Genomic DNA, 26,250 nt, shown 5'->3' with positions numbered 1-26,250 from the left:
CCACTTCCAAATTATATTCTGAAAATCACTATCAAAAGCCCATCAGGAAGAAGCTCCCCCTTCCTGATCGATTGCCCCATAAGAAACCAAGGAACTGGCAAAGAAGCTGGGATAGGGTATGGCAGGCAGCTCCCCAAAAGAGTCAGGGGCTGGTCTTTAAATTCCTAGCACAGACGCTGGGATGCTTGGCCTCTGCAACCTCTCAGGGTGGTGAGTGACCACCTTGTGAGAACTTATGGATTGTAGGTGCTTCTGCCTGCTATTTCTGGGCGAGTGGTTTGCAGGTAAAGCCATGGGAGGCAGTAATTACCTGAGAACGGCGCCACCAATTTCTCTACAAAACATGTGACTCACACCTCCTTGTCCAAATGAACGGTTTTGACTTTCAGGGGCCCAAAGCTAATTGAGATCTACTGCCGATATTTACGCACACCTGATCTGACAGTCTGCTGCCGGCGTTCCCTGTCTTGGCTCTGTGTCCCACACTAGCTGAAATGCTTAATTGGACAACTGAGGTCCGGATGTAAATAAGGTTTTAGCTCAGGAAACAAACAGAGCTGGTCAGGTTCCAACCTGTCTCCTTTGCTCAGTGGGAGCAAATTACAAGAGATATTCCTTTGGGAGGGGGGGAATGGGGGGCAGGAGACATAGAAGAGGGATGTAAACACCCTGTTGCTCAAGCAGCCTTTGTGCCACATCATGGAAGGGGCCTGGGGACTTCCCCTCGGAATGGAGACATATCACACACAACGTATCCCGTTTTTCCACTGAGATGAGCTGACTCATAGGGTTGGCCTTTGGAGGCTGCAGATGCCACAGGAGGTAGATTTTAAACACTTCATATTCTCCCCAATTTACCAGAACACATGCAGTTAAAATCCGCTTGCTCTCCGTCCGGAAAACAACTTATAGGAGACACGAGGAAAAAATAAAATTGTATCCAAGATTCCAAATTTCTGCTTCCAATATCCCCAGAAATGTAGCAATGGGCGACCAATGGCTACTGCTGGTGGTAAATATATAAATATGCTCTGGCACTCTCGCATCCAGGGGTTTTAAGGCCAGAAGGCTTAACTCTGGTCCAGCAGAGCCATGACACAGAACCTCTTCAGCATTTCTAGCAAATAGAGAAGTGAACTTGCGATGCTTAATGGGGTGATCAACTGGATCAATTTCAACGTTTTAAGAGACAAAAAATGGCCCTACAGACCTAAGCCAGGTAAAGCCGAGTTCTCTTGCTTGGGTTGGGCCTTAGAACGCTTAAAGTAATGACGAAGGGGGGCATTTGGCGTGTGGATGGACCTATTCCTGCCTCCTCTGGAGGTTACACAAGGACAGCACAAGCCCCATCTCTGCCTCAGCTGTCGAAGCTCATCTTCATGGTGTGTGGGGGAGGGACAGAGGGGGTGGCGAGGGGACCAGGGCTGAACTCACCTGTCCCAGTTAACCTACTGGTGGAACAGTTTCCACAAAATCTTTTTATGTTCCTGTACCCCCCTTAAGCCATCCTCCTCCTCTTCCTCCTCCAGCTGCCACCAGCCACTTTGCCACCTGCTCCCCACCACTTTTCTGAGATGCCCCGTCCTTCTGACATTCCCCGAGGCTGTTTTTGGGTCACCAGTCCTCTCCCTCTGCCTTCAGCCACTGTCTGCACAGAGAAATTATCTTTCTTAGCCTGTAGATCAAGCAAGCTGAAATAGTTGCTTCTCATTTATTTTGGTGCCAGAAGCAGATTCTTGCTGAAGGAAGGATGAAACACATGAAAACCTAGTCTGCTCATTTAGTGTCATGGCTAAGCCCCCTGTCCTCAGCCTTGTGACATCACTCCTTCCACAAAGAGCCTTGGTGGCGCAGCGGACTAAACTGCTGTTAAAGTAGCACTTAGCTGCCAACTGCCTGCAATTACTGCGAGTTCAATTCTCACCAGGCTCAAGGTTGACTCAGCCTTCCATCCTTTCGAGGTAGGTAAAATGAGGACTCGGTTTGTGGGGGCAATAAGCAGACTTTGTATAAAATAGAACACCGCTTAGGGGGGCCCCGAAAGCCCTATTAAGCAGGTATATACAAAAGTATGAAGGCTATTGCTTAAAAGCATTGTAAGCCGCCCTGAGTCTCAGGAGAAGGGCGGCATATAAATCGAACTAATAAAATAAATAAATAATAAAGCATGACTTCAGAGAGGACCACCACAGACATTGTTCTCTTGTCACAACTACTAAATATTCTTGCCCAAACTAAGTACAAAACACAGAGTCCCCCCCCACCCCGACTTTAACCTTAGTAGGGAGGGGCTATCTGCACACTGTTCTGTTTCTTCAGATGGGGAGGCAGAGTACAAACCTGTCAGAAACAGAAACAATCCCTAATCACAGTACAACATCAATACAATCTGAAACATCTAAGATTCCTGGGTGTTTTATCTCCTACCTCTGCAAGAGATTCCTGGAGCCCCTTCCAATTCACAGGCCTTGAAGCGTGTGCCCTGCAGTTGCCAAGGCCTTCCCTGAAAGGCTGGGAAGGGAAGAAAGGGGCACCCCAAGCCTAGCCTTTGGGGGGGGGGGTCGTTTCCAAAATGCCTCAGATTAGTCTCATCCAGGGTGAGCAGGAGAGGAGGCAGCCGCTGTCTAAAAGGCGGGGAGCTGCCGAGGACGGCGTCCAGGCAGAGGGGAGGGTTACCCCAAATAGGGGCTGCCCCCAGAGTGGTGGCTCTGGCTGCTGCTCATCAGCTCTGCCTTCCCTTTTGTGCGGGAGCCTGTGAGAAAGCAATACTTGCTGAGGATTTTATTGGCCTCCCTAAGTCAGATCATCATTGGATTAAGTGCAGCCAGGAACTCTGCCAAAAAGCAGCCAATTCTGATTATTCTCCTAAAACGCCAGAGGCAGGATTGACATCAGCTGGACAGAGGCAGGCACCGCTCGCTCCCACCCTTCCTGGGAACAAAGGGGAGCCTTCAGAAAAGAAAGAATATGGCCGCACAAGGGCCAAAGCCGGCCGGTAGGCCCCGCGGACCCCCTTCAGAGAGGAAGGAAGCTGCTGATTCTGACTTGGCCTGGACCAGAGCAGGGCTCTTCTTGGGACCATAGAGTTCATGCGCTAGGAAGGGTCCTCCCTGACCAGCTTTGCCCCCTCCCTGTTGAGTGATGACCCCTCTAACTGCGCTAACTGACTGCACTCAGTCATGGGCCTTTTCCTGCCAGCCCTTCCTCTTGCTGCCCCTTACCTTGCTTTCCGCTGGAGGGGCTGTCGGAGTTGTTCTTGGCTGCTGCTTCAAGATGTTATCAATCAAACACCAGCACACCCTGGTCTTCTGCTCGTGGGAGTGAGCCTGCAGGCTGAGCACACACTCCAGCTCCTAGCACACAGGGACACAGAGGCCGGGAGAAGTCGAGGAGAGCAAGGCCCACCTTTCACCACATCCATGGGCTGCCTTCCTCGGCGGCGGCTTTTCTCTCTGGGATACCAGCTGATCAGGAGCCCTTTACAACAAAACTAGCTGCATGCACAACCTCCCAAGCTGAATGCCAGGAAAGAGTCCCAGGGGGCTTTTACTCAAGTCTGCTGGTTTGCTTTTCCTTTGCAGAGTCAGTGTCCTCCTTGCCCTGCCGGAAGCGGCAGCAGAGTTGCCAATGCAGCTCCCCTCTCCTGTATCTGTGGAGGGCAGCACTGAGCAAGGGTCGCGGCTCCCCTCCCAAAGGACTCCAGTTGGGAAAACAGGCACTGCACACTCTCAAGGGCACATGTGTGTTATTAGTAGCCTGCAGCATCAGCACCTTCTTAGCTTGAAGCAATTAAAAGGGATGATTTAAAGAAATGGATTCAGATTTATAGAGGCTATACGTAAGCCCAACAAAGCTATAGATGCAGATAATACAGCATTTAATGCAGACTGTCCCTGAGAAGCTGATGGGGAGCTTCCCATGCACTCTCCATCACAGGCAATCCAAAAGCCTGTCCCGGACACACACACACACCCGCCTCAGATAATGGAATTAACGGCTTGCATCAATTCAATTAGGCCGGCCAAGAGCAAAGCTCTGCAGATCGAATGCTGGCAAAGCAGAGGAGGCTCTTTGCAAGTGGCGCCTTTTCCCTGGGCAAAAGAAAAACCAAGCCACCGTCTTCCCTTCCTCCAAGTCCTCCTGGTATCATAAACCCATTTTTTGCTCAGTTTAACTGGGGCAGTGATACCTTTTATTCAAATACCTCAGTAGGCTCAAGATTCCTATTTAGCCCCTTAACGTGCTCCAAAACCGAGACAATCAGCTCAGCCTTGGAGGAGGGGGGGAAGGTTTTGAAGGAATAAAATGGTGGCTTAAACCTCGGCTCAAGGTAACCATTTTGCCCATCAGCCCTGCAGGCCCACAAGTTCGTCCACCAATCCTGGAGATATTCTGGAAGGACTGCCTAGGATAAACCTGGTCTGCAGGTTCCCTCTGATCATCTGGTCTAGTAGAAGGGAAGTAATAACGAGTTGTGAGTTGTGTGTTCTTCAATCAGGGCTTGAAACATGATGATTTTTGCTAAACCCAAAAATGTACTTGCCCTCCCCCCCCTTTTACTTGAACCATATTATTCATATTCAGAGCCCTAAGATGACGTCTTACAGCCCGCTGTCACATTGCTGTCACATGACCTTTTCCGCATTCGCAGAGCTGGGTGGGCGTGGTGACGCATCTGGCCCGCAGACCGCCAGTTCAACACCCCTGTCTTACAGGAAGGAAACTTATTGCATCATGGACACTAACTACAAACACCACAAGGACAAAGACCCAATAAACTCTCTTCCTTATTTACTGCTAGTCTTCGAGGTTGCAATATTTTCTGAGGCTTTCTTCTAGGTAAAATTCAGACTGCCACCACCTCTCTGTGACCCTCTGGGTAGAGTAGCTTCTAGTCCTATTTCTTCTGCCAGCTACAGAAAGAGGCTGATGGAAGCAGTAATTGTAGCTGGAAGCTAATTTGCAGGTAACGCTCACCTCTGCTAGATAAAGAATGCAGAATTTCAAATCTTCAGAGGAATCTGCAAGAAAAGTAGATTAAAGGGGTCATTTAACCTTCTTTGACTTGACAAATGAAAAATACTTTTTTGGCCAAGCACTCAGTATGCTGTAGTTGTTTCCATGGAAAAGGGAAAGCTGGAAAACACAGCATTTCTAAACGTAAGAAGCTCCAAACAGGAGCCCTGGAAGCCGACCTAGCCAAGTGGTGAGTCCGCTGAGCTACCCAGCCCAGCATTCTCTGCTGGAGACACATACCTAGGACACACTCAATGGATCAGATGGACATACAAAACATAGAAAACTACTTGACAACAGTGCCTAATCTAGCCAGGTGGTCTTAAACAAAAAAGGTCCCTTATTCCACTTCCCTTGACCTGGTGCTGCTGGGACTCATTAATCCCACAGGCCAAGCAGAGATTTTTGGTGACAGCAGCGGTCAGTTCTTATGACAAGATGAATTAATACATGATGCCAAAATTACTGTTGAGCATGGCCATCTTCAGGGAAAGGAAGGCTGCCAGGGAGCACCTGAATCCTTAAGCAATTTATGCACCTGGTTTAGAAAAGTGAGGTCCAAGGAGGAGCCGCAGTGAATCCCGTGAGATTCCCTCCCTCATGGGGTCTCCTCACCCATGAGAACCATCACCAGAGAATCTGCCATGGCCACTTAAATGACTCTCCGCCCAAAAAAGGACAAGCCAGGGTCACGTGGCCTTCAATGCAGTCACGGCTTCCCTCTTTGAGGGTTCAGGAGTACTGAAACAATACGAGAAGGGAAGGCCTGGTCTGCCCTTCAGCTCCTGGGACAAAGGGAGGGAAGGTATGTTGCAGTCCGTAAATGCAGACCATGACCGGATCTTCCCTGGGAGGCCCATCACTTCCTGCTGGCCCAAGGACGGGCTTCATGGAGGAGCCATTCTTTCACCCGTGTTCTGGACTTACCCTCTTGCAGCCGCACGTCCTTCAGGTAAAGCGGGTTGCGAAAGACATTACATTGCCCAGGCTCCTCTTCCTGGGTGAAGAGCAGTAAGTCTGAATAAACGAAGAGGGTCACCTGGACAAGGCAGAAGGAAAAAAGAAAAGTCTCACAGGGACCTAGTGCCAAACGTTGAAGCAAACTAAGGACTGTTTCTGCAATTGATTACATTTGGTTTAGTGTATCAGCCCCCATTTCAAATCTCTTTTGCTCTTTGCCCTGACTGGGGCCGGCGTTTCCCTGAAAAGGGCTTCTGGAGTCACCCCTTGGCGTCTCATTTCGGAGCTTATGGGCCTAGAAGTCCCCGTGCAACAGAGCTCCAAAAACTCCCCAGAATTTCAAAGATTATCACTGTGGGAAGAAAAATCAAGTCTAGACAGGATGTGACTGAAACTAGCATAAGGTTTAGGGAATGGACATTTCTGGCAGAAGGCCACACAGTGCACAGCCAACTGCCCCTTCATTTTTAGCGGAAAAAAAGTACGATGTTATCACAATTCTGAGCAAAATACTGGAAGCAGCTTCCTTACAAAATACATACAATGAAATCACCCTAAGACCACCAGACGTGACAACCTCGCAGACACATTCCAGCCAAATTCAGGAATTACAGTAGCAGCAAAAGAATGGCCATTTTCGTTTCAGAAATACTAGCCGAGGCAAAATATATATATATATGTTATTGGAAGCAAAAGGAGAAAAGTGGGCACCCCTCGCCACAGCAATGCAAACAGCATCTCAGCACACTGATTAGCCAGTCAAAAGGAAAACTGCCCATTCCAAACAAGTAATCTCATCCATCGGCTGGTAGCAGAAATCATCCATGGGTGCAGCAATGCACGAGGGTTCAAAAGCAAGGGTATTAAAATTGCAAGGTCTCCGGAAACATTAGTGTAAATATTAACCACACTAATATCTCACGGTGAACCTGCGGGGCTTTGGAAAGAAAAGCAGGAGCCCCTGAGCTTGTGGAGCAGCTCCAGAAGGCGACTGTCCCAAGCAGGCCACTTGAGAAAGCCGCAGCAGCAGCACTTCCAAAGGAAGGCCAGGCCTGCAGAGCACAGGAGCAGGAAGACCAAAGGGGCAGCAGGTTGCTGCCTGGTACGGTCTGCCCTGGCACTAGGCCTCTCGAGGGTTAGGGTCAGGGCAGCCGAGTCTCTATGGCCAAGAAAGGCCTCTGCTTTTCAGGAGAAGCCCTGGCGTAAACCAGAATGGAGAAGGGCCTCCGTTTCTGTATTTATTTAAATACAAGTTTATCTGTAAATTAAATAAATTATTTGGCTAAATTGAAAGATTTCTACACCTTCCCGCATCTCAACCTTGAGACTTTGAATAAAGACGTTGTGAATATCAATTGCGAATATATCACAAGATACCCTTTGTGCCCTCTGAGATTATGGCACTTCGGACAGCTCCTGTTGGGTTCTTCTTCCTCGCCACAGAGTTCAGTATTAATAAATATCATTTCCTGGGATGGCAGCCAGATACTCACCTCAGTCGGTTTGTTTCGAGTCTCGTGAAGGAGCAGCTCTTCTGATAAAAGCAGCGTCCGAGCTGGGCTGCAAAGATCCAGAGGCTAATGGAGTAAGAGAAACACACACAGACACACAACTCAGAGACTCTGACAGAGAGAACTCTTTGGAGGGCTCCATCAATTTCTTCCTTGACAGCTGCAAGCCCCTCATAACCAATGGAAAGTCCAGAATCCAGGAAATCAAAAAACAAAACAAGCGGGAGAGCCGGCAGGTCACATAATAACTATAGAAAGAATTCATTTTTTGGGAGATGCGATGATCATCGTTTTGCTCTTCAATACACACTGAGTGCAAGGAGCAGTTGAAACTAGCCTGGTGTGTGGCTGAGTAGAAAACATTGGCAAGGCGGCAAGAGAAAGGAGGCACAGAGCTTACATGCCCAAATGGGCATCTCTGTCTGAGGCAGGGGGACTCCATCTGCCCAGAGACCCCAACGCAGCCTTCCTTCTCTGTGCCTCCACCCTCCGTGCCTAGCTGGAGGAAGAAGCTGCCTGGGACAGCTCCACTGGGACTGAGCTGACCAGGACTGCCATGGCACAGAAGATAGTCCAGACTCTTCCCAAAGGTTTCTGAAAGAGGAGAGGCTTCTTCTCAGGAGCAGTGGCCGTTCATAGAGGCAATACTGGTTGCCCTGTGTATCAAATTTTCCCAGCTACCTTCTGCCCACCGTGTTTCTGTTCAGGGCTTAACTCCCACCTGGCTTCCCTGGCTGTTTCTATTCCCATGTGCAAACTCTGCTGCTTTGGCAGAGGCCCAATCAACTGGCATTAACCACGGTAATTATATGATATGCCAAGAATCTGCATGCCACTAAACACCAGCTGCTGGAGGCTGCACCAAGGCTGTGTCTAGGCGCTGTTTTTTGTTTTTGCTGCATGCACAACAGTGGTACAGACTACTCAACAACAAAGTGATGGTTCTCACCGGAGAATGGAGGCAAGTTAAAAACCAACAAGAATCCTGCTTTCAGAGCCTCGCTAGCGTGTTTCCTGGGGCACACAGGGGGCCATTAGGGGAAAGAAAAAGCTTGACTGGGTGGGCTATGACTTCTTGCCTTCCTCTGCCCTGCCTAGGCCCTCCTCCTTGGTAATGCTTTGTGCCCTGTCTTTCCAGGGACATGAAGTACCACAATCCTTGCTGCTCCTAGGGCTCCCCAAAAGAGCCTGGCAGTAGAAGAGGAGGTGGCTGTTTCCATCCAGCAGTCGTCCAGCAAGCATATTTTGTAGGGGACCTGGACTCTGAATCAGACGTCTAGAAGGGTGACAGGGGACAGATGGCAAGCGAACCCTGATTGAGGACAGCTGGGTCAGAGAGAAATGCACAGCTCAGAGAAAAGTAACTTCCCAGGTATGGAATCTTCTGAGACTCACCTGCACGAAGATGGGGAAAACCAGCACTTTGGGCGCAAGCGTTACATATGTGCCGTAACTGGAGGATGGGATATGGGATCCCATCAGAGGGCAGCTCTGGGGGCTGCTTCCATGGCTCTTGATGGTCTGCACCGTCTTCATCAGCCGGGATTTCTTGCCACAAGATTCTCCTTTGCACACATTGCCTGGATGTTAGGAACAAAAATGGGGGAGGAGTTCTGTTCTCAAGACTACCAGTCTCGTTAGGACACTGAATGCAGCCAGAATTACAAGTTCTGCAGATCCTATGTGGTATTTTATGAAATAAAAGACACCTGAAGGTCCAACCCCTATCAGTTCAGTTTGTCCCTAGGCATCACAGAGTCACCAGCTTCCTTCTTCAGGTTGGATACTAAGAAACTTAAAACACTGAGTAGAAATGATGGATCAGGACAGCCCTCGGCTCACTGTAACTGCCTCAAGAGGGAGGGGCAAAACTGTCCTCATACAACATTCCTCAGAAGCGGGTCTGCTGGCCGTGGATCTGTTTTCAGTAGTCCCTGCTAGGCAAAGGAGGCAAGGAGCACCAAAGCTTCCAGGATAAAGAAGCAACGGTTCCTTGAATTGCTTACCCCATTAGAGCCCTTGAGCTGCACTAGAAAGCAGAGAGAAAATCCTCAAAACAGACTGTGAAATATTTCATAGTAGCTTTGTGCACAATTATCAAGGAGACACTGATTTATCTATCCCTTTGCAGGGCTGCAGTACAAGGTTTTTCCAAGAGTCTACGGTAGAGGAAGTGATGCCTAACGGAAAAGCCCTGCTTAGGTGAATTCCCCAAACAGACATTCTCGTTCCAGGGAAGCCACAGAGCCACATGGCATGGCTGGCACTGCTGTCACTACTCCCTGTTTTCGTGCTCGCCTTGACAGAACAAGAGTGCAAATACCGCCACTTTGGTCCCTCTGCCCCTTTCAGTGGGAGCAACAGGGGCTGACAAGAAGCTCCGTCCCAGGAGACTGGACGATACTCAGCCTATAGACCAACCTGACCATAAGACACGGGCAGCTACGGGCAGGACACGGGACCACAAGAGACGGCCTGTTTGGCCCGCCAAAAATCAGTGGCCACTTCCGGTATCTCCATCTACTAGGAACACAAGGAAGACCATGCCAGTTCACCCTGTGCACCTCAGATTAGACAGGTTGTGGCTCCAGATCTTCTAGAATAATGTTGTATGTTTCTACCTCCTTCCCTTGAATCAATCTGCTGAGGTGATAGCTGAGATCAAAGGCTGAGTTTGGGGAATCTCATGAAAGCAGAGAAAACTCAGGTTGCGGCACTGGATGGAACGTGCCGGGGAGCAGGGGAGCTTTTGGCCTTGGAACTGGAGCAGGCAGCCGGGCACTTCTGTCCTAAGCCGAAAACATGGCTGAGGAAAAGAGATAAGGTGGCTCCAATTCCATGAAGCTGTCAAGAAGAGCTCACTTGCCCACCGCTGGGTCTGCCCCTGAGGCTCCCTCGGCCAGGGGCAGAACAGCTCAAGATTCAAAGGAACTTTCCCACCGAGGTTCGTGCAGCAACACAGACTTATGATGCTTATGAGCCACCCACCGGACTCTTCCTCCTTGCCGCTGCTGGGGCTCAAAGGCCACAGTCACGGTAAACTACAAGGCCAAATCCAAACTGGACATGCCCACCTCAACCATAATTAAGTCTTAATCTGTGCCAGCCTTGACCTCAGATGCCCTCTTGCTGCCCTGCCTCTCCAGGACGGCCCCTTCCTAATAAACCCAGATATGTTCAGCCTGCCTGGGAGTATCCCGGTTCATGAAGTACCTCCCTGCTCTCATCCTAGACTGCCTCACAAGATGCCCGCAGAACAAAATGGGGACAGACAGCCAAGCAGCTCTAACTCAGTATTGTAAAAGAAAGACGGGTTAAAAACGTAACATATTCATCATACAGAAACAAACCAGCTGCAATTATTCTGCAAGCCTCATGCGTTCAGTGCAAAACCCTGTTTCCTATCCTACAGCCATTGTGACAAAGACACCAGAGCAAACTTTGCCAGCTTCCCCCAGGCCCTTTCTGCCACCCTCTGGCTCATCCACGAAGACGAAGCGGGAACATGGAAAGCCACTTACCTCCGGGAGCTTTGTTCTCCTGGCAGACTCGCCTCAGAAGCTGCAAGACACAAGCACGCAGCCAGTTCATCCCTTCTGCTTTTATGACACAGAATGATTACCTCCTATGTCTAGCTGGTCAGGGAGATGACTGAGTTGGATTTTTGCCCCCACCTCTAGTTTTCTGCCTGCTATCTCACTGGAGAATGTTCAGTCTGAACTTTCCAGAAATAGTTTTCCACATTGCTGAACTTTTCCTTAGTGGGAGAGGGTTCTCATTTTGATACCTGCCAGGCAGTTCAAAGGATAAACATAGCTCTTCGGAGTCAGCTGAACTCCAACTTTCTCTCTCTCTCTTTTCCATAGGTGCCAACATGTGAGAGAAATGTGTCTACCACATATAGAAAAACTGCCGCGGCCAGCTGGCTATCAATCTCCCGTTTTCCATACCTGGCCCCCCGGATTAAGTGGGGTAAGGATGATGTAGTTCTTGTCTGTACCACTGGAGGAAGGAGGTCGGGAAGGCGGAGGCATGGTGTGCTGCTGGGGAGCCTTGCCAAGCTCAGTGTATCGCTCCCAACCGTTGAGCGCAAACTCATGGTTCCCATCGTACAACACGTGACAGCTTTGCCGATGCTCGGGGGGCCACGATCGCCCGGTGCTGCTCTTCTCCCGCCGGGTGGATGGAGGCTGCAAATCGTAGGTGGATTTGCAAGAGGGGCGGCGGGGGAGCCCTTGCAGGCCGGCTTTGACTTGCGGCACAATGCGCCAAACAAGGAGGAGGATCTCCTGGGGACAGTTCCTAGAAGCAAAGGCAAGGTGGTCACTGATTGGTTGAGCTACGATCCCGGCTCCTTCCTGGAGTGACTCCCTGAAGGCAGTCAGCAGGGAAAGGTGCACGGACCGCAATACAAAACAAACCAGAGGCTGACCTTAACCCCACGGCCTGACTCGGGCCCTTCATCCCCGCCTGCCATCCCTTTCCACACGCAATTCATAGTCACCGAATCTCATGGGCCAATTCTACGCATTTCCAGTCTTCGACAGGCTGCTGATTGAGCCGAAGCACCGTGTCCAGTTGCTGCAAGCCAGCCTTCTCTGCTGGGCCACCTGGAAAGAAAAGAGAGGGAGCTAACCTAAAATGAGGTCACCCCTGAGAACTGGATGATTTTCACCTTAACGGCATTCAGGAGGGCCTATAAACCTGGTCTCGGGGTGAGGTGGATGGAGCCCCCGGTTTCGGATCTGTTTGTTGTCTGGATGGCCATCTTGTAAGAACACATGCCAGTAAAGGAAGCCAGGCAGCCCCCTCTGCAGATGAAGCCAACCCATCCTTACCAGAATCAACCGCTTGGACCCGAACAGGGGAGTCACAACAGATGGTGAAACCGAACCCATTCTTCCCACGCGGGATTGTAATCTGAAACAAAATAAAGAGTTTTACACACTTTTAAAAACTGGTTAAAAATGAATCATAACAATGAAGATTAAAAAATGTAATGATTTCAGTATCTGAATAGCTTAACATTTTAATTAATGATCTTTCTTTTCCTTTTCCCCCCCTTTTCCAATTGCACATACAATTGCTATATTTTTAACGCTATTTAAAATCCCTTTTTAGGATTTTGTTCTCCCTTTTTTGTTTTAGTGCAGTACATGATTTTTTTCCCTGTTTTTAAGTAAACTGTATATTATTAGTTTGGGTGGGTTTTTTCTGAAGTATATTATTTTTTCTACAAAAATAATATATGCTTGCCCAGTTTACATAAACCATTACATATCAATATGTTGTGTCTATTAAGAATGTTAATTGTAACTTTTTAAAACTCAAAACAATATTAATATATTAAAATATGTATTACTTCTGAATCTCACGGTAGAGTTGAAAACAACAAAACTACAGTATACTACGGCCAGAAGGTGTTCATCCAAGGGACTTAAATATGCTATCATTGATCTTCTAACAAAAATACATAACCCATTCTTCAAAACCATTACCAAACAACAATGATAGGCAGTGAAGGTAACAGCATTTTTTTTAAAAAAAAGGAACCGGACAAAGAAATAATTAGAGCCTAGATATCTTTACTTGTTCTGGGTAAACTGGTACAAAAACATTATTAATGGTAAAATTATCAAGCTGTATGAATTAGACGCATGTTTTATTGGTAACTAGGTATCTTTTACTTAAAAAAGAAAAGTAAAATTAATTCAATAAAGAAATCAGAGTGTTTGCTCAGATTGCCATCAGGAACAGAAGAAACTCCAGCTGACTCTCCATCAAATAAACCCCGAGACGTTTTTCTTTTCCCACAGAACAAACTCAGGAGTATATTCCATGGGAGACCCTCCTGATTCCATAGACACCCATTGGGCTTCCTGTTTGACCAGCAAAAGGGAAAGAACTGCCCTTCCGATTTCGGAGAAAGGCCGCCTGGGGGAGGAGCCCCATAGGGCTTCCAGGAAGCTCTTTCCTGAGGAAGAAACCAGCACGGCACTTCCCACCTTCTGAGCTGCATCTTTTATATACCAACTAAAGGTAGGATAGAAGCGCGACAGATTCAACGGGCTCATTACCAACTAATGAACGTAAGAAGAGGATATTAGCCTCTGTAAATACAGCAAGGGAACTGTGAACAACAACAACTGGATGTTTGTAGCTGGATATATCCTGCAATCCTATGCACTTACTTACTGAACCCTTGCTTATTTATTTACTAAGTAAAATCTGTTAGGTTTAGCGGGATTAAACACAACAGATTTTATTTAGGTGTGTATGTCTTTTTCTTTCTGGATGGTTTAGATCCCCCCCCATCTCCACAGCTAAGGAGGACGAGCTGTCTGCATGAAGCCTGTAGCCCACCTCTGGTATCAAGCTCCTTCTTCAGCCCCCGAACAGCCGGTGGCTCGAATGCCCCTCACACCAAGACCACGGAAATAGAAAAGAGTCAGAAATCTTGCTCAACAGTGGCAGCATCAGGAAGACCAAGCAGGTCGGGCCCCGCCTAAGGCTGGCCCTTTCCACATAGAGAGCCCACACACACAAGATCATCTCTTCTGTCTTCCTAGCAACACTAGAGGGACATCCAAGAAGCCTCGTCATTGAGGCTAACTCTTGAGAAGATAATGGGGCCAGAGGACGAGACGGCATTTCCAGGAAAGTGTCAGCAGCTAGAAGTAGATGAAAGAGCTGCCTGCTTCCCCTGGGGACAAAGGGAGGAGGCCAGGCAGAGGATGGGGAGGGTTACAGGGGCATATTTGCACCACCGCACAGCCGACCTAACCTGTGGAAGGCTGCCTAGCTCATCGCTCTGTCTCAGCACTCGCTTGGCCCTGGTCCTGGGGGGAAATCAGAAGTGGGTTCTTTGCTTCCAAGTCACAGGCAAGCTGCTCTTTGGAGCAAGGAGAGTAAGCTTCTCCTACCTCACAAGTATGTGGAAACTCTGCTGACTGAAAGGCAACAGGCCCAAGGGAAATCAGGTTCGCTGGTTTCTGTCCAGGAGGCCAAGTTGCCTCTCCCCCATCTAGCTCCCTCAGAAATACCCCCCAGAAGGCTGAAGCCTCAGCAGAGCCCAGAGAAGGGGGCCTGGTGCCCCGCTGTAACCGACCTGCTGGTAGCGCCGCTCCGAGCACCCTCTGCACAGTCCATGGAAACGGCTCATGTCCGATGCCTCAGGGCTTGTGACCAGCCCATCAAGGCACAGAGATCTCCCACTCTGCCTGACCAGCGAGAGGAGGACCCAGCCTCTGTGGCCCCACACGGCTGCCCTGGGAACTCAGGAGCTCACAGAAGAATGGCAGGAAGCCACCCCTCACCTCCCAGGCGGCTGCGGCCATGTGCAGCTTTGTGATAAGCCCAGAGGTTTCCTGAGAACTTGGAGGGAGAAGGAAGGCGAAAGAGTTCAGAGTCAGATTCCTGCCAGCAGCCCTTGTTCTGTCCCAGCTACACATCAGCCCTTGGAGAAGCACCACCGGACCTTTCCCAGCATCAGGAAAAGGGGGGGGGGGCGGTGTGGGTTTTTGCCATACTTTCACATTCATGAGGAAGGGAAAGAACTGTAAATAATGAAGGCGCACATTCTCCCCGTACTTTTCACGGCCGCTTAAACCTTCATCTGTAAACAAAAGCGTCACAACCTGCTGTTTGATGCAGGCTGATTTTGGGGGCGAGAACAGTTTAGAACTCCCAGCACTGCTGGGTCCTTCTCCGGTCCAAGATAGGTCAGGGCACCTCAACCAAGAGAAGCGGGGGAGGTCTTTCCCCCTGAAGCAGCAGCAGCCTCTTTCGGGTCGCAGGTCGTGAGCTGTGACCTCCAGAGGCTGAGGGCTCCCTCCAAATCCCTCAGACACACTGAATTTATCCGTGTTTCCAGTTGGGCAGTTCCTTTGCTCCTAGCACTTGCCCCAGAAAATGGGCCTCCTTCCCGTTTGATTCCTTCCTTCCTCAGCCCTCCTGGGTGAATGGAGTCAGCAATTTGGCCAAAGAAACTGGAGCCCACGAGCTAGAATGGGGCTCGGCTCGGCTCCTCCAGCCGGCTTCCACACACCTTGATCTGTTCCATGTCCTGCTGCAGCTGCTGGTTCCCCAATAAGGCAGCCGGCTTGGCTAACGTCATCTCTGGTAAAAAAGAGAGAGGGAAGGGCACAAAGAGGGAATCCGGACAGGCCCTTCTGGCCTTTGGCAGCAGGGGGGCTCGTTGTGTCCTGCCCTCCCAATGGGGAGGGGTACATGAGGGCCTCCTCTTCGTCCTGCTGCTACCCATGGATCATGTGCCTGTTAATAGTTTACCAATCTAAAAGCATCCAATACAACAGAAATCAGAGGAATAAAGGTAAAACACTAAAAAGGATTAAGCAACAAGACTAAAATGGTTCTACCGTACTATTAAAATTGGTAGATTTACATTTTATGCAAATCAGTTAATCCCCATATAGTTTACAGTACAGAAATGTTTTACTAGTTTCTCCCCCCCCCCCGCCCCCAAAGTCTTCTGATTTGTGTCTTGAAACAGAGAAAAGGACAAAGGCAGCATTGCAGGTTGTTCGTGCCACCAATAAACGTTCTTTCCCTTCTGTCTGTTTTTTTTTAATCTCATGAAAATGTAGAAGTGTACGAAAGCATGTTCTTAAGGGCCCTTTTTTTGGATGCGATCTACCAGACGGGGAGGGAGTGGGCATCTGTGCTTTGGGTTCCTAAAAGGTCCAACCCCACCTAAGAGGGTAGGTGAGACTCCTCTGCCTGAATCCTGTCTGGCCTGCCTTGACAGTCTCGGAACTTCTCTGGAGAAAGAAAGCTCTCCAAGTCCTCTCCCCTGGACAGACCTACCTTGGCTTCGCTTGAGCTGCCATGTGCCCACTTTCAGGTGCTTTGTTCTGCCCAGATCTTCTCCCAGTAAGTAATACCAGCCACAAATTTTCTGCAGGAAGGAAGGGGGGAGAAAAAACACCAGCTGTAGATTTTACACTCTTTCCTGTTTGGTGCTAATGTGCTACTAAAAAAAGAAATCCCCATGAAAGTCTCTGCATAAAGGCTAGAGGGCTTCGGCCACTAAAATTCTACACATCTTGCTTACACCTCTTATCAGCTTGGCTTTCAAAACAGGCAGCAGAGGGCAGTGTTTGCCTCCCAGCCTCATTTCCTCCAAATTATACTGTAATTACACTGTAAGCAAGTGAAAAAGATAATTAAAATGCCTCAAAAAAAATCCCATTTGCTACTCTGAAGATCTCGATCTAGAATTTTTTTAAAAAAAATTATCTCTATTAAGATTGGTGTCTGCCTTGAGAATTTTAAGAGGGGAACACGATATCCTTTAACTTAGAATATCAACTTGTAAATTGCTGTTAAGTTACTGGCTTCATTTTTACCAACAGGGGTGTCATCTTCTGGATGCTGCAAGGGACCGTAGTTTGAATCCAGCCCTGCCAGGAAGGTAGAGAGCCCCCCCACCCATGTTCTCACTCATCATACAGGGATCACCATATTGCTCTCAAGGCCTCCCTTACCCGATACTAAGCCCTCTGAAAAGTATGTCACTCCTGAGCATTTCTGGCAGACGGAACTGTGTCTTCTGAAGACGATCGGGAGCAAAGTCACCATTCTTGGTTCAGCTATTAATAAACCCTCAGCCATCCCTTTCTCTGCAAGGCAACCCTTCTGCCTGGGTGCCCCCCACTCTCAGCCCCAGGCACCATTCCTACCTTGTCTGGACCCAGCAGGGTCTTCACGCCAAAGCTCATGCAGCCAAGGAGTCTGCTCTGCCTGGGCAGGAAACAGGGAAAGGGTAAGAGACAGCCCAGAAAGGAACCCACGCGGGGGGGCGGGAGGGAATGCTATTGTGATTGCCAGCAGGAGCACCTCTCTCTGTCATCCTGCTGCTGCCCTGCTCTGCCCTCTCACCCTTGCCTTGCTGACGCTCAACCTGCAGTGGCGCACTGGTTAGAGCGCAGTACTGCAGGCTACTTCTGCTGCCTGCCAGCTGCCAGCAATTTGGCAGTTCGAATCTCACCAGGCTCAAGGTTGGCTCAGACTTCCAAGGTCAGTAAAATGAGAACCCAGATTATTGGGGGCAAGAGGCTGACTTTGTAAACCGCTTAGAGAAGGCTGTAAAAGCACTGTGAAGTCGGCCTGGCCTAACTTTTTCCCTTTTAACTTTTTAAATTGTAAATTTTAAATTTGTCTTAAGTATTGGGGGTGTTTTAATTTGTCCCGGGCCATGTGTTTTATTTTTTGGCTGTTCACCGCCCTGAGTCCTTCGGGAGTAGGGCGGTATATAAATTTAATAAAATAAAATAAATAAATAAATCCCCTTGATTACTCTGCCCTCTTTACCTCGAATCCTGTGGTCGGTTCCAGACTGTGACAAGGAGGCGCTTTTGCTCATCTTCCTCCTGCAAACAGCTGGAATGCAACAGAAAGAAAGTGACCCTCAGCCCTCAGGAATCAATCACTTGGCCCAGGCTCCTTCACACACTCTTGCAACTGACTGAAAATCTGAGATTCTCTGCCTTAGGCAGCCTTCACCGGTATGTATGTACCTCCAGGGGAGGTGTCCTTAAATGAAGGCCAGATCCAGGAGTTGCGATTCAAGTGGAGCTCAAAAAGGGGACCGTGCATCTGCTCAGCCACAAGGCTGCCCCACCTCTGGATTTAAACACTAGCTGAGGCGTTCTGGCTATTGAAGAATGCTACCATACAAGAATCCTCTTGCTACAGCCCCAGTGGAGACCTTCGCCTCCCTCAATTCCGCCCCATGGAAATAAGGAGGGAAGGGGCACACAGTTCTGTTCAGAAGTGACCAACTGAGGAAGGAAGCCTGGAGCTGCTACAAGCACCTGCCTGGGAGATGCACCATCAACTTCCACGCGGAGGGCCCAAAGCTGTGGGACTTGGAAGGCAGCAAGTCTTGATAATCCCCATACTTACAAGATAAATTGCTCGTGGAAGACAGGGTTTTTACTGCCCAGAATGGTCTTGGATTTTTGCCTGCATTTCCGTGATGTATCTGGCACAATGGACACCTTTGTTAGGAGAGGGAGAAAAAAATGCCGAGTGTCTTCTTTTGGACATCAAACCCAACCCCCACCCCCAACCGAGCTGCAGCAAGCAATTCAAGCACGAAAGGAATATACCTCTCCCCGCAACACAATACCCCAGGGACCTTCCCAAGTTCTGCACTACTTTTGGGTGGGCATGGGAAAGAAGACCAGGGAGCAAACTAGCCTCCATTCCATTTCCCTCCAGATGCCCACATTTCCCAAAGCTGGATGAAAACAGGCTAACCAGAGGAGGGGCAGAAAATCCTGCTGACAACAGAACATTACAGGTAGTCCTCACTTACTGACCACTTGTTCAGAGTTGTGATGGCACCAAAAGCACATCCCTTGGGACCAGGCCTTGCAGTTCCAATCCTTGCACTTTCCCCCCACCCCCCAGTCACGTGATCGTTACCTGGCTGCTTGGCAAGTGGCCATGGTCACCAGGTGGCCATCTGCAACCTTTCCACAAGCAAAGTTAATGGAGAACACTAATGACACTAGACTCCTCCTCCTAAGAGCCTTCCCCAGCAGTGTCTTCTTTGTAGGTGACCACGGCCATACCTTGATAAAGGAGTCACACATTCGATACTGTTTTCCCATTAGACCTTTGGCTTCCACGACTGAGTGGGTGGAGAAAGAAAAGAAGAAGAAATGGCATTTTAACAGGAATGAATGGAAAGAATTCTATTTACGGACAGCAACAGGAACCTTCTCCTCAAAGGCTACAGTGGTCGTTATACACACTTCCTCCATATTACTACTTTCTGCCTGTCTCACCCGCTCAGTTCCTGCATCCTAATTGGGCATCTCGCTGCCCAATATATGAAAACAAGTGACAAGAGCTTGGGCAAAAACCAGGCAATTAACGCACAATGTTTAGGTCCACATCTGCCATTCTGGATTACAGAATCCGGCCTTGGCTGCCCTTATAGCCACCAGGGTGGAAGAAGAAAATAGATAACAAGTATGCCTGTTCATGAGGCAAAGTGGATTTGTTCTGAAGGGTGCCATGGCTTCCCCTGCAAACACTGTATTTTCAAGGAAAGCCAGAAGTCCTGTCCTTCTGCCAGGGCATTCAATGTTTTCTCTGAGGAATCCTCTGCATGAAAAACGCATCGGCAGTCCTGCTTTTCCCACTTGGGACACGATGGCCTCTGCTGCCATGTAGAGATGGTGTCTGAAGCACCACAGAGCCTTGGAAGGTGCACCCCGAGCTCCTGGCTAATGAAGGGCAGTTCAAGGGCCAAATCAAAAGCATAACGGTGGGCCGGACAGCCCCCTCCCCACAAATCCCCAGCAGGCTGTAGGTAGTCAATGTCATATCTAAACGCTTCAGGTTTCCTCATTTCTTGGGAAGGTGGTTTATTACTTCTGTACCGAACACCCCCCACTGACTTACCATAAAGTTTAAGCCTTCTGCCTTGCATGTGGATGGAGAGCTTCAGCTGTCCTGGAGCAGACAAGAAAGGCGATTGCAAAGTTGCTTTGTGACCCTCTTTCGCACAGCCTCTCAATATTCCATCTTTCTCCCCATCCCATCTGTGAAACGGAGGTGGGTTTCTTTCTCTCCCCCACAGCACTCTCCTCACGCTTCTTTACGTTAAATATCTTGCGTTGCTTACGCCAATTTGTGGCCCTAAGCAACTTACAAACACAAATAGTCCTCACTTAGAAAACAGTCGTTCAGCAACCATTCAAAGTTGCAACAGAACCAACAGTACAAACGGTGCAGGCTCCCCACTGGATCTCCACCGGGCTGCTGGGAGAACCACATTTTCAGGGCTTCCCAAAAGGCTGACGAGGACAAGGCTAACAATTATCATGATTGCCTATGGCTCTGTTGCACCCGGGGACAATACAAAGAATCCTAGAGGTCTGTGCCTGCAGGAGTGGAGGGAGAGGACACAATACTGAGGGATCGACAGAAGTGGTTTCTTGTGCTCTTGCAAGACTGCACAATGAAACAGGGGCTAAATCACAACCATTGCCTCGCCCACCTCACCCTGTGGAGGACTCACCAAATGTTGCCAGACAGCAAGGAAACTGCAAACGGTTAGCTGACTTGGCACAGAGAGAGCCTCGGTGGGAATGCCTGGGCTCCATGGTTCCCTCAGCTCCTTAACTGGCAGGGAGACCAGAGACCATTTTTCCAACTGCCCAACGGAGGCAGCTTCCAAGCACAATTTTTCTCCCAGGCGGCTGGCCTTGCCTTCTAACCGCCACTATTTGAATAGGACTAGAGGCCCTGGAAGCCCATTGGTGGATTTGAAAGTCAATCTGCACCTGACGGCAACCACAATGACACTCTTGGCTCCACACCCGACACGCCTCGTTGCCTCCAACTGCCCTCCCTCAATCACTCCACTCCCGAGGCTCTCCTGGCAGTGCTCTCCCCAGGCTGAAAAATGCCCTTCTACGCCTGGATGCCACCTATGAACATTTGCCTCCAGGCATCCATGTACTGCATGCAGAAGTAAGCTTAGGTGAAGCACATAATCTGACTTTAAAGCTCATTTGCTCAAATGCTAAAGCTAAAACTAATAATTCAAAACATGCAGAAGTTCAGCCTGGCTCAGAAGAATTGACATCAGATTGTTTTTCCATGTATGCTAGCAGTGCCTTCCTTAACCAACAAGCACTGTCCTCATGTTGCAGGTAATTTATTATGCATTTTATCCATTGCTTCTGGGGTTTTTCTCATCAAACAGCAAAGGCCAACAGGCGCTCTCCCCTTAAAGGCAATCCCTCGCGTGAAGGATGTAGGCATCCATTATTTAATACCTTTAACGCTGGGAAGGGAAGCCCTAATGAACGTTCATTTACAGGTAAGCTGGTTTACTTTCTAGGGGAAAGTAGAGTTGCTCCTCTTCTTAAGAAAGAGCCCAGATTTTTTTTCCTTTCCTTTTCAAATACCCATGTTCCTGCACAGTCACGCTCCCATCTTCCCTTCCCCACACGGGGACAGTATAGAAATCCAATAAACTCAAACTCTAAACTCTAACAATGTTCTCTTCTTCAGCCATGGCCCTTTCCCGGAAGGGCTCCTGGCCCTGACTTTACCTGCCTCGCATTTGAGGTGCAGCATCCACAGTCTAACCAGGGTTCTTCTTTCCCCTACATGCCTCTGTGCCGGTGTCAGCGTGAGGACTATTACAGGATGTTGGTTTCATTTTCCTAAGTATTTATTTTTTGTGGACTTTAGCAATGTTTTTCATAGTTCTGAATGTTATTGTTTTGTGGACTGTAACAATCTGTTAGACAGTGGATGAGCTGTACCATGGAGGGAGGGAGGGAGGGAAGGAGGAAGGGAGGGAAAGCAAGGAAGGAATGAAAACTCTGGAAATGGAAATGCTATTTTGCTCTGTAGCCCCTGGAGACTTAGCTACCTTACCTCCTTGTCTTTGACCAAGAGAGAATGCTTGATGCAACATCCCACCAGCCCCTTCCTTGCCTTCATTCTCTGCACTTACCCTTCTCTTTAACACAAGCGTGGCTGATCTTCCTGCGTCGCTTTAGGAGGAATGCAGGCAGCCTTTTTGGAGAACTCTGTACTTGGGATAGGTTTTCACCCAGAAATTGCTCAGGTATGCAGCCTTTGACACCAACCCCGAATTCCATTCCTGCAACCAAAAGGAAATCCCAAGAAATCTGCTGGCTGGAAGTAGATGGATGCCTGGGGTCGGGTCCAAGGAGGAATGTCACTCCAGCCCCTTTTGAACTTGCAGCATTTCTAATGAAGAGGCAAAAATGTTGAAGCAGGTTTGAAGTTTGATTCAGACTGAAAAATTCAGGCTGGCCTAATCCTGTACTTCAAAATGAGGGTGCAGCAATTCCTTGTACAGGGCAAAAGAGTAACTGTGGCAACCGATTCAGAAGATTAACTACAATTTTAAAAACACATTTTAATATTATTTTGAATTCCTTTTTGCTGCTCAGTCATAGGCTGAGACGGCTGGCTATATAAATCAAAATGTCAGATAAATAAAGTGAAAGGGAAGCTCTTTCCAACCATACCCCACAAAAAGCACAACTAAAGTAAGGCCACGCCACTAGAAAGACTTCAAAAAGATACAGAACCAAACCTCCCACTGGCTCTACTGAAGTTAATCAGTTGCCACAAGGCTTATCTTGCAAAAGATCCTGTCGTAATTTAACGAGTAACTTCTCTGCAAAGGATTTTCTGCAAAGATTTGGCGGCAAGGTATTGTTTTCCAATCCCTATTTCCACTGGAGCAAAATCTCTTAGAGCCCCTGCGGCACGGCTGCCTTTGCATGCAGGACTCCTTGTGGAACCACCTACTTCCCAGGGCCCACTTCCAACCAGGATGTCATTCAAAAGTTGGCAATATCTCCACTGCCACCAATTTGCCCTGAAAATGCTACTTGATACCCTGCTCCTTCCACTTTCTCCTACCTGGGAGAAACGGTATAACAATGGTGGTGGATCCAACAAAAGCCCACCTGGCCCAGCGCAGTCCATCTGAAAACAGATAACCAGTCACCTCCAAACACAAATGCCACTCTCTCTCTCTCTCTCTCTCTGCTGCCCCCAAAATCAGGAAGTGACATATCCAGATGTGGTCTCCGAACACCAACAGGCCTCAAACTCCCTCATTCAGCTGTAATTTCCCACTCCTCACAGGTCTCGTCCCTTTCAAAATCCACTGAAACTGTGGCCATTGCCAGCTTTGGCTAGCTGCTGAAAAAGCTCTCCTTTCTGTCTAACTTGAACAACCTGCCAGCAGCATTGGAGATGTAAGAACAGAAGGCTAAATTTATTGTGAAGTCCCATTTAGGCATAGTTTTACAGAAGAAAAAGAAATACTCTTCACATTCAGAAGTCACAGAGAAAGCCACATCAAGGGTCTGAAAAACCTCACTGGTCTAGAATATCAGATGCAAAAAGTATATAGCTTTCAGTGAGTAAGTGTGAATAAACCAAGCTTCTTAAGAGTCAAGAGACAGACACACGAAAGCACCAAACTTCCTTCTTGTCCCATCCCTGCCCTGTAGTTTGATCAGTCTTTCACTCCTTCCCTATGCATAGAAGTCCTGATTTTCTCCGCAGAAAGCCCAGCACTATCCATCTAATTAATGCAAGAGAGGGAATCTATAGCTCCAGACAATTATTTCTTCAAATTGTTACAGCCCTCAAAAAGAAAAATGCAACGGTTGTTAAAACAGAATCCTGATAAATGGAACATCTTTACCCAAATCCTGCCATGGATCTTATGTATCTCCTAAATGAGCACCCTGGAATCCTTTTCATCTTCCAGCATCGTATAGGTGGTTCACACCACAGAATAACACCCAGAGAGAGAATTACATATTCCCAAGCTATTCCTTCTCTCTCTGAAGATGGGCCCAGGAGAAGCAAGCCAACAAGCTGGGACTGCAAAGGAAAAGAGAGGGCTCTCCTAACAACTTTGTGCCCAAAAACTTGGGAGAAATTATGCATATTTTATTTAAAATGTTGGGGAAAGCTAAACCCGGCTACTTCATAGACATAATTCACTGTTTTACCATATAAAAAACATCAGTTATATCTTTACAACTTTTCTTGGCCCCATTTTTAAAAAAAGAAGTAGGCATATTGTTGCTTTCAGTACTGACTGGTCATTCTCCCCAGAATGTAACTTCAAAACAAGGTAAACATTTTAGGAAGGAACAGCCAAGCACCCACCTTGAGAAAGGTCTGGAGGAAGCTGCTTGTGGAGGCCTGGCAGAGCTGCTGTGAATGAAAGCTGCACACGGGGAGAACACAAGGAAGATTAACCACAAGGGGGAGGAGCCACACTCTCCTTTTTTTCAAAGTAGAGGGGTTGCCAAGAGAACTCCACAAGCAACACAAACTTTGCCCCAAAGAGCCATTGTAGCAGCAGAAGTCCACTCTGCTGTGGTTAATTACTTCTCCTGGGCAGACAATTCTGGACTGTCAGTCTCTCACCCTCCCAGCTTCTTCTGTACAGCAAACCTCTTCGGACAAGATCTCCCTGGCGGGGCACAAACGCCGCCTTTGGGACAGAGGCAAGAAACTACCAAAGCCAGGGGATCTTGTCTCCACATAGCCAGAGCCAGGGCTTCTTTGTTGTTTCTTGTTAGTTGTGAAGTCGTATCCGACCCATCGTGACCCCATAGACAACGTTCCTTCAGGCCTTCCTGTCCTCTACCATGCTCTGAAGTCCATTTAAGCTGATGCCGATTGCTTCAGGGATTCCATCCAGCCACCTCGTTCTCTGCCGTCCCCTTCTTCTTTTGCCCTCCATCGTTCCCAGCATTAGGCTCTTCTCCAGGGAGTCCTTCCTTCTCATTAAGTGGCCAAAGTATTTGAGTTTCCTCTTCAGGATCTGGCCTTCTCAAGAGCAGTCAGGGTTGATCTCCTCTAGGACTGACCGGTTGGATCGCCTTGCAGTCCAAGGGACTCACGGGAGTCTTCTCCAGCACCAGAGTTCAAAGGCCTCAATTCTTTGCTGCTCAGTCTTTCTTACGGTCCAACTTTCACAGCCAGACACGGCAACTGGGAAAACCATTGCCTTGACTATCACACTTTTGTTGGCAGGGTGACGTCTCTGCTTTTTAGTATGCTGTCTAGATTTGCCATAGCTTTCCTTGCCAGGAGCAAGTGTCTTTTAATTTCTTGACTGCAAGAACTTCTTTAGATATAACCAATGACAAATAGAATGGTCTAAATTTATCTAGGCCTCTGAACCACAATAATGAACCAAGAAAGAAAATGAAGAAAGAGGAACCAACCTGTGTTTTATTTACAATAGGTAACCCAAAGCAGAGAACTACTGAGAAATAGGAATTCATATCTGAAGGTTCTTTCACTCAGCAAGGTTGTTGAGAAGCCCAGACAAGAGTCAGGGTGCTGCCTTTTACGCACGAGGCCAATGTATTTGGGGGAAGAGAGCCAAGAGGCAGAATCACCATGCTTTATTTTCTCCCAAGAAATCCTATTTATAAAGGACACTACATTATTTAGATTATGAATCCAAAACTTAGGGAGCCCTGAATATTTGTTTCCAAGACTTATTCATTTCAAAATAAACTAATTATTTCAGAAACCACCTTTCCTCTTCCAATTCCCTTGCAAAAGTACCTTGCTGCTCACAGAACGGGAAAGAAATGAACGACGGCCACCTCTGACTGGCTTCAGAAAGGCCCACTGGAGCTGAAGGCCACCGGATTCTGCTCATTTTCACAGCTGAGTCTTTCTTCCCGGACTTTTGTGTGACTCAGAAGCAGGCTGGGAAGACCCACAAAGGGCCTTCCAGACTCGCTTGTGAGGCGGCCTCTGTGCTCAGGAAGAGGGGTGTGGAGAGGGAATCCAGTCTTGCAGGAGCGCATGTTTACACAGAACCGCTAAGCCCTTTCCCTTTTCACATCCCCATCTGCTCCTTTAGCTGTCCTCTAACAAACAGAACGGCCTTGGCCCTTTGAATTATCTTCCTTTTTAAAACATAACCCTGAGTTGTCTTTGAGACCACCTTAACTCAAGCGCTGCATATGCCCGCTGACCGCTCGTGTTGTCTTTCTGGCTGTGCAGTGTCCCACCTTTGGGTTATTACAAAAAGTTGTTTTTGGGAGACAAGGCTCAGAGAGGCACAAAGTGGGGAAGCAGGAATTTTAATGGTTGTAAGTTCAAGAGTGTGCCCCCCCCACACACACTTTTTTAAAAATAGAAGTAACCATCCTTGGAGTTGGCTCCTGATTACCCACCT

The 26,250-nt window shown here is 48.4% G+C and overlaps 1 protein-coding gene across 19 annotated transcripts in view; it reads right to left on the bottom strand.

Annotated features, from left to right (window-relative positions):
* Window positions 1–26,250, bottom strand: part of RGS3 (regulator of G protein signaling 3) — a 66,514-nt gene that overhangs the window by 30,921 nt on the left and 9,343 nt on the right. For 8 of the 19 annotated variants that reach the window (XM_087879665.1, XM_087879656.1, XM_087879657.1 and 5 more), the window contains 17 exons: window positions 21,997–22,146; window positions 19,926–19,976; window positions 19,088–19,146; window positions 18,414–18,508; window positions 17,820–17,888; window positions 17,189–17,249; window positions 16,314–16,404; window positions 15,535–15,605; window positions 12,326–12,407; window positions 11,992–12,097; window positions 11,438–11,789; window positions 11,009–11,048; window positions 8,883–9,067; window positions 7,470–7,553; window positions 5,944–6,055; window positions 4,978–5,021; window positions 3,222–3,353 (listed from right to left, as the gene is read on the bottom strand). In XM_087879665.1, the coding sequence (XP_087735791.1) occupies window positions 3,222–3,353; window positions 4,978–5,021; window positions 5,944–6,055; window positions 7,470–7,553; window positions 8,883–9,067; window positions 11,009–11,048; window positions 11,438–11,789; window positions 11,992–12,097; window positions 12,326–12,407; window positions 15,535–15,605; window positions 16,314–16,404; window positions 17,189–17,249; window positions 17,820–17,888; window positions 18,414–18,508; window positions 19,088–19,146; window positions 19,926–19,976; window positions 21,997–22,146 (1,784 nt within the window). Of the gene's footprint in view, window positions 1–3,221; window positions 3,354–4,977; window positions 5,022–5,943; window positions 6,056–7,469; window positions 7,554–8,882; window positions 9,068–11,008; window positions 11,049–11,437; window positions 11,790–11,991; window positions 12,098–12,325; window positions 12,408–14,595; window positions 14,752–15,534; window positions 15,606–16,313; window positions 16,405–17,188; window positions 17,250–17,819; window positions 17,889–18,413; window positions 18,509–19,087; window positions 19,147–19,925; window positions 19,977–20,544; window positions 20,772–21,996; window positions 22,147–26,250 lie in introns of those variants that run through there. The other 11 variants (XM_087879660.1, XM_087879666.1, XM_034436304.2 and 8 more) reach the window with 4 other exon arrangements.

The sequence above is a fragment of the Pantherophis guttatus genome, chromosome 16 (assembly GCF_059756535.1).
Source record: "Pantherophis guttatus breed Tessera chromosome 16, ASM5975653v1, whole genome shotgun sequence".
NCBI classification, from domain to species: domain Eukaryota; kingdom Metazoa; phylum Chordata; class Lepidosauria; order Squamata; family Colubridae; genus Pantherophis; species Pantherophis guttatus.
This window is presented reverse-complemented; position numbering and strand designations above follow the sequence as displayed.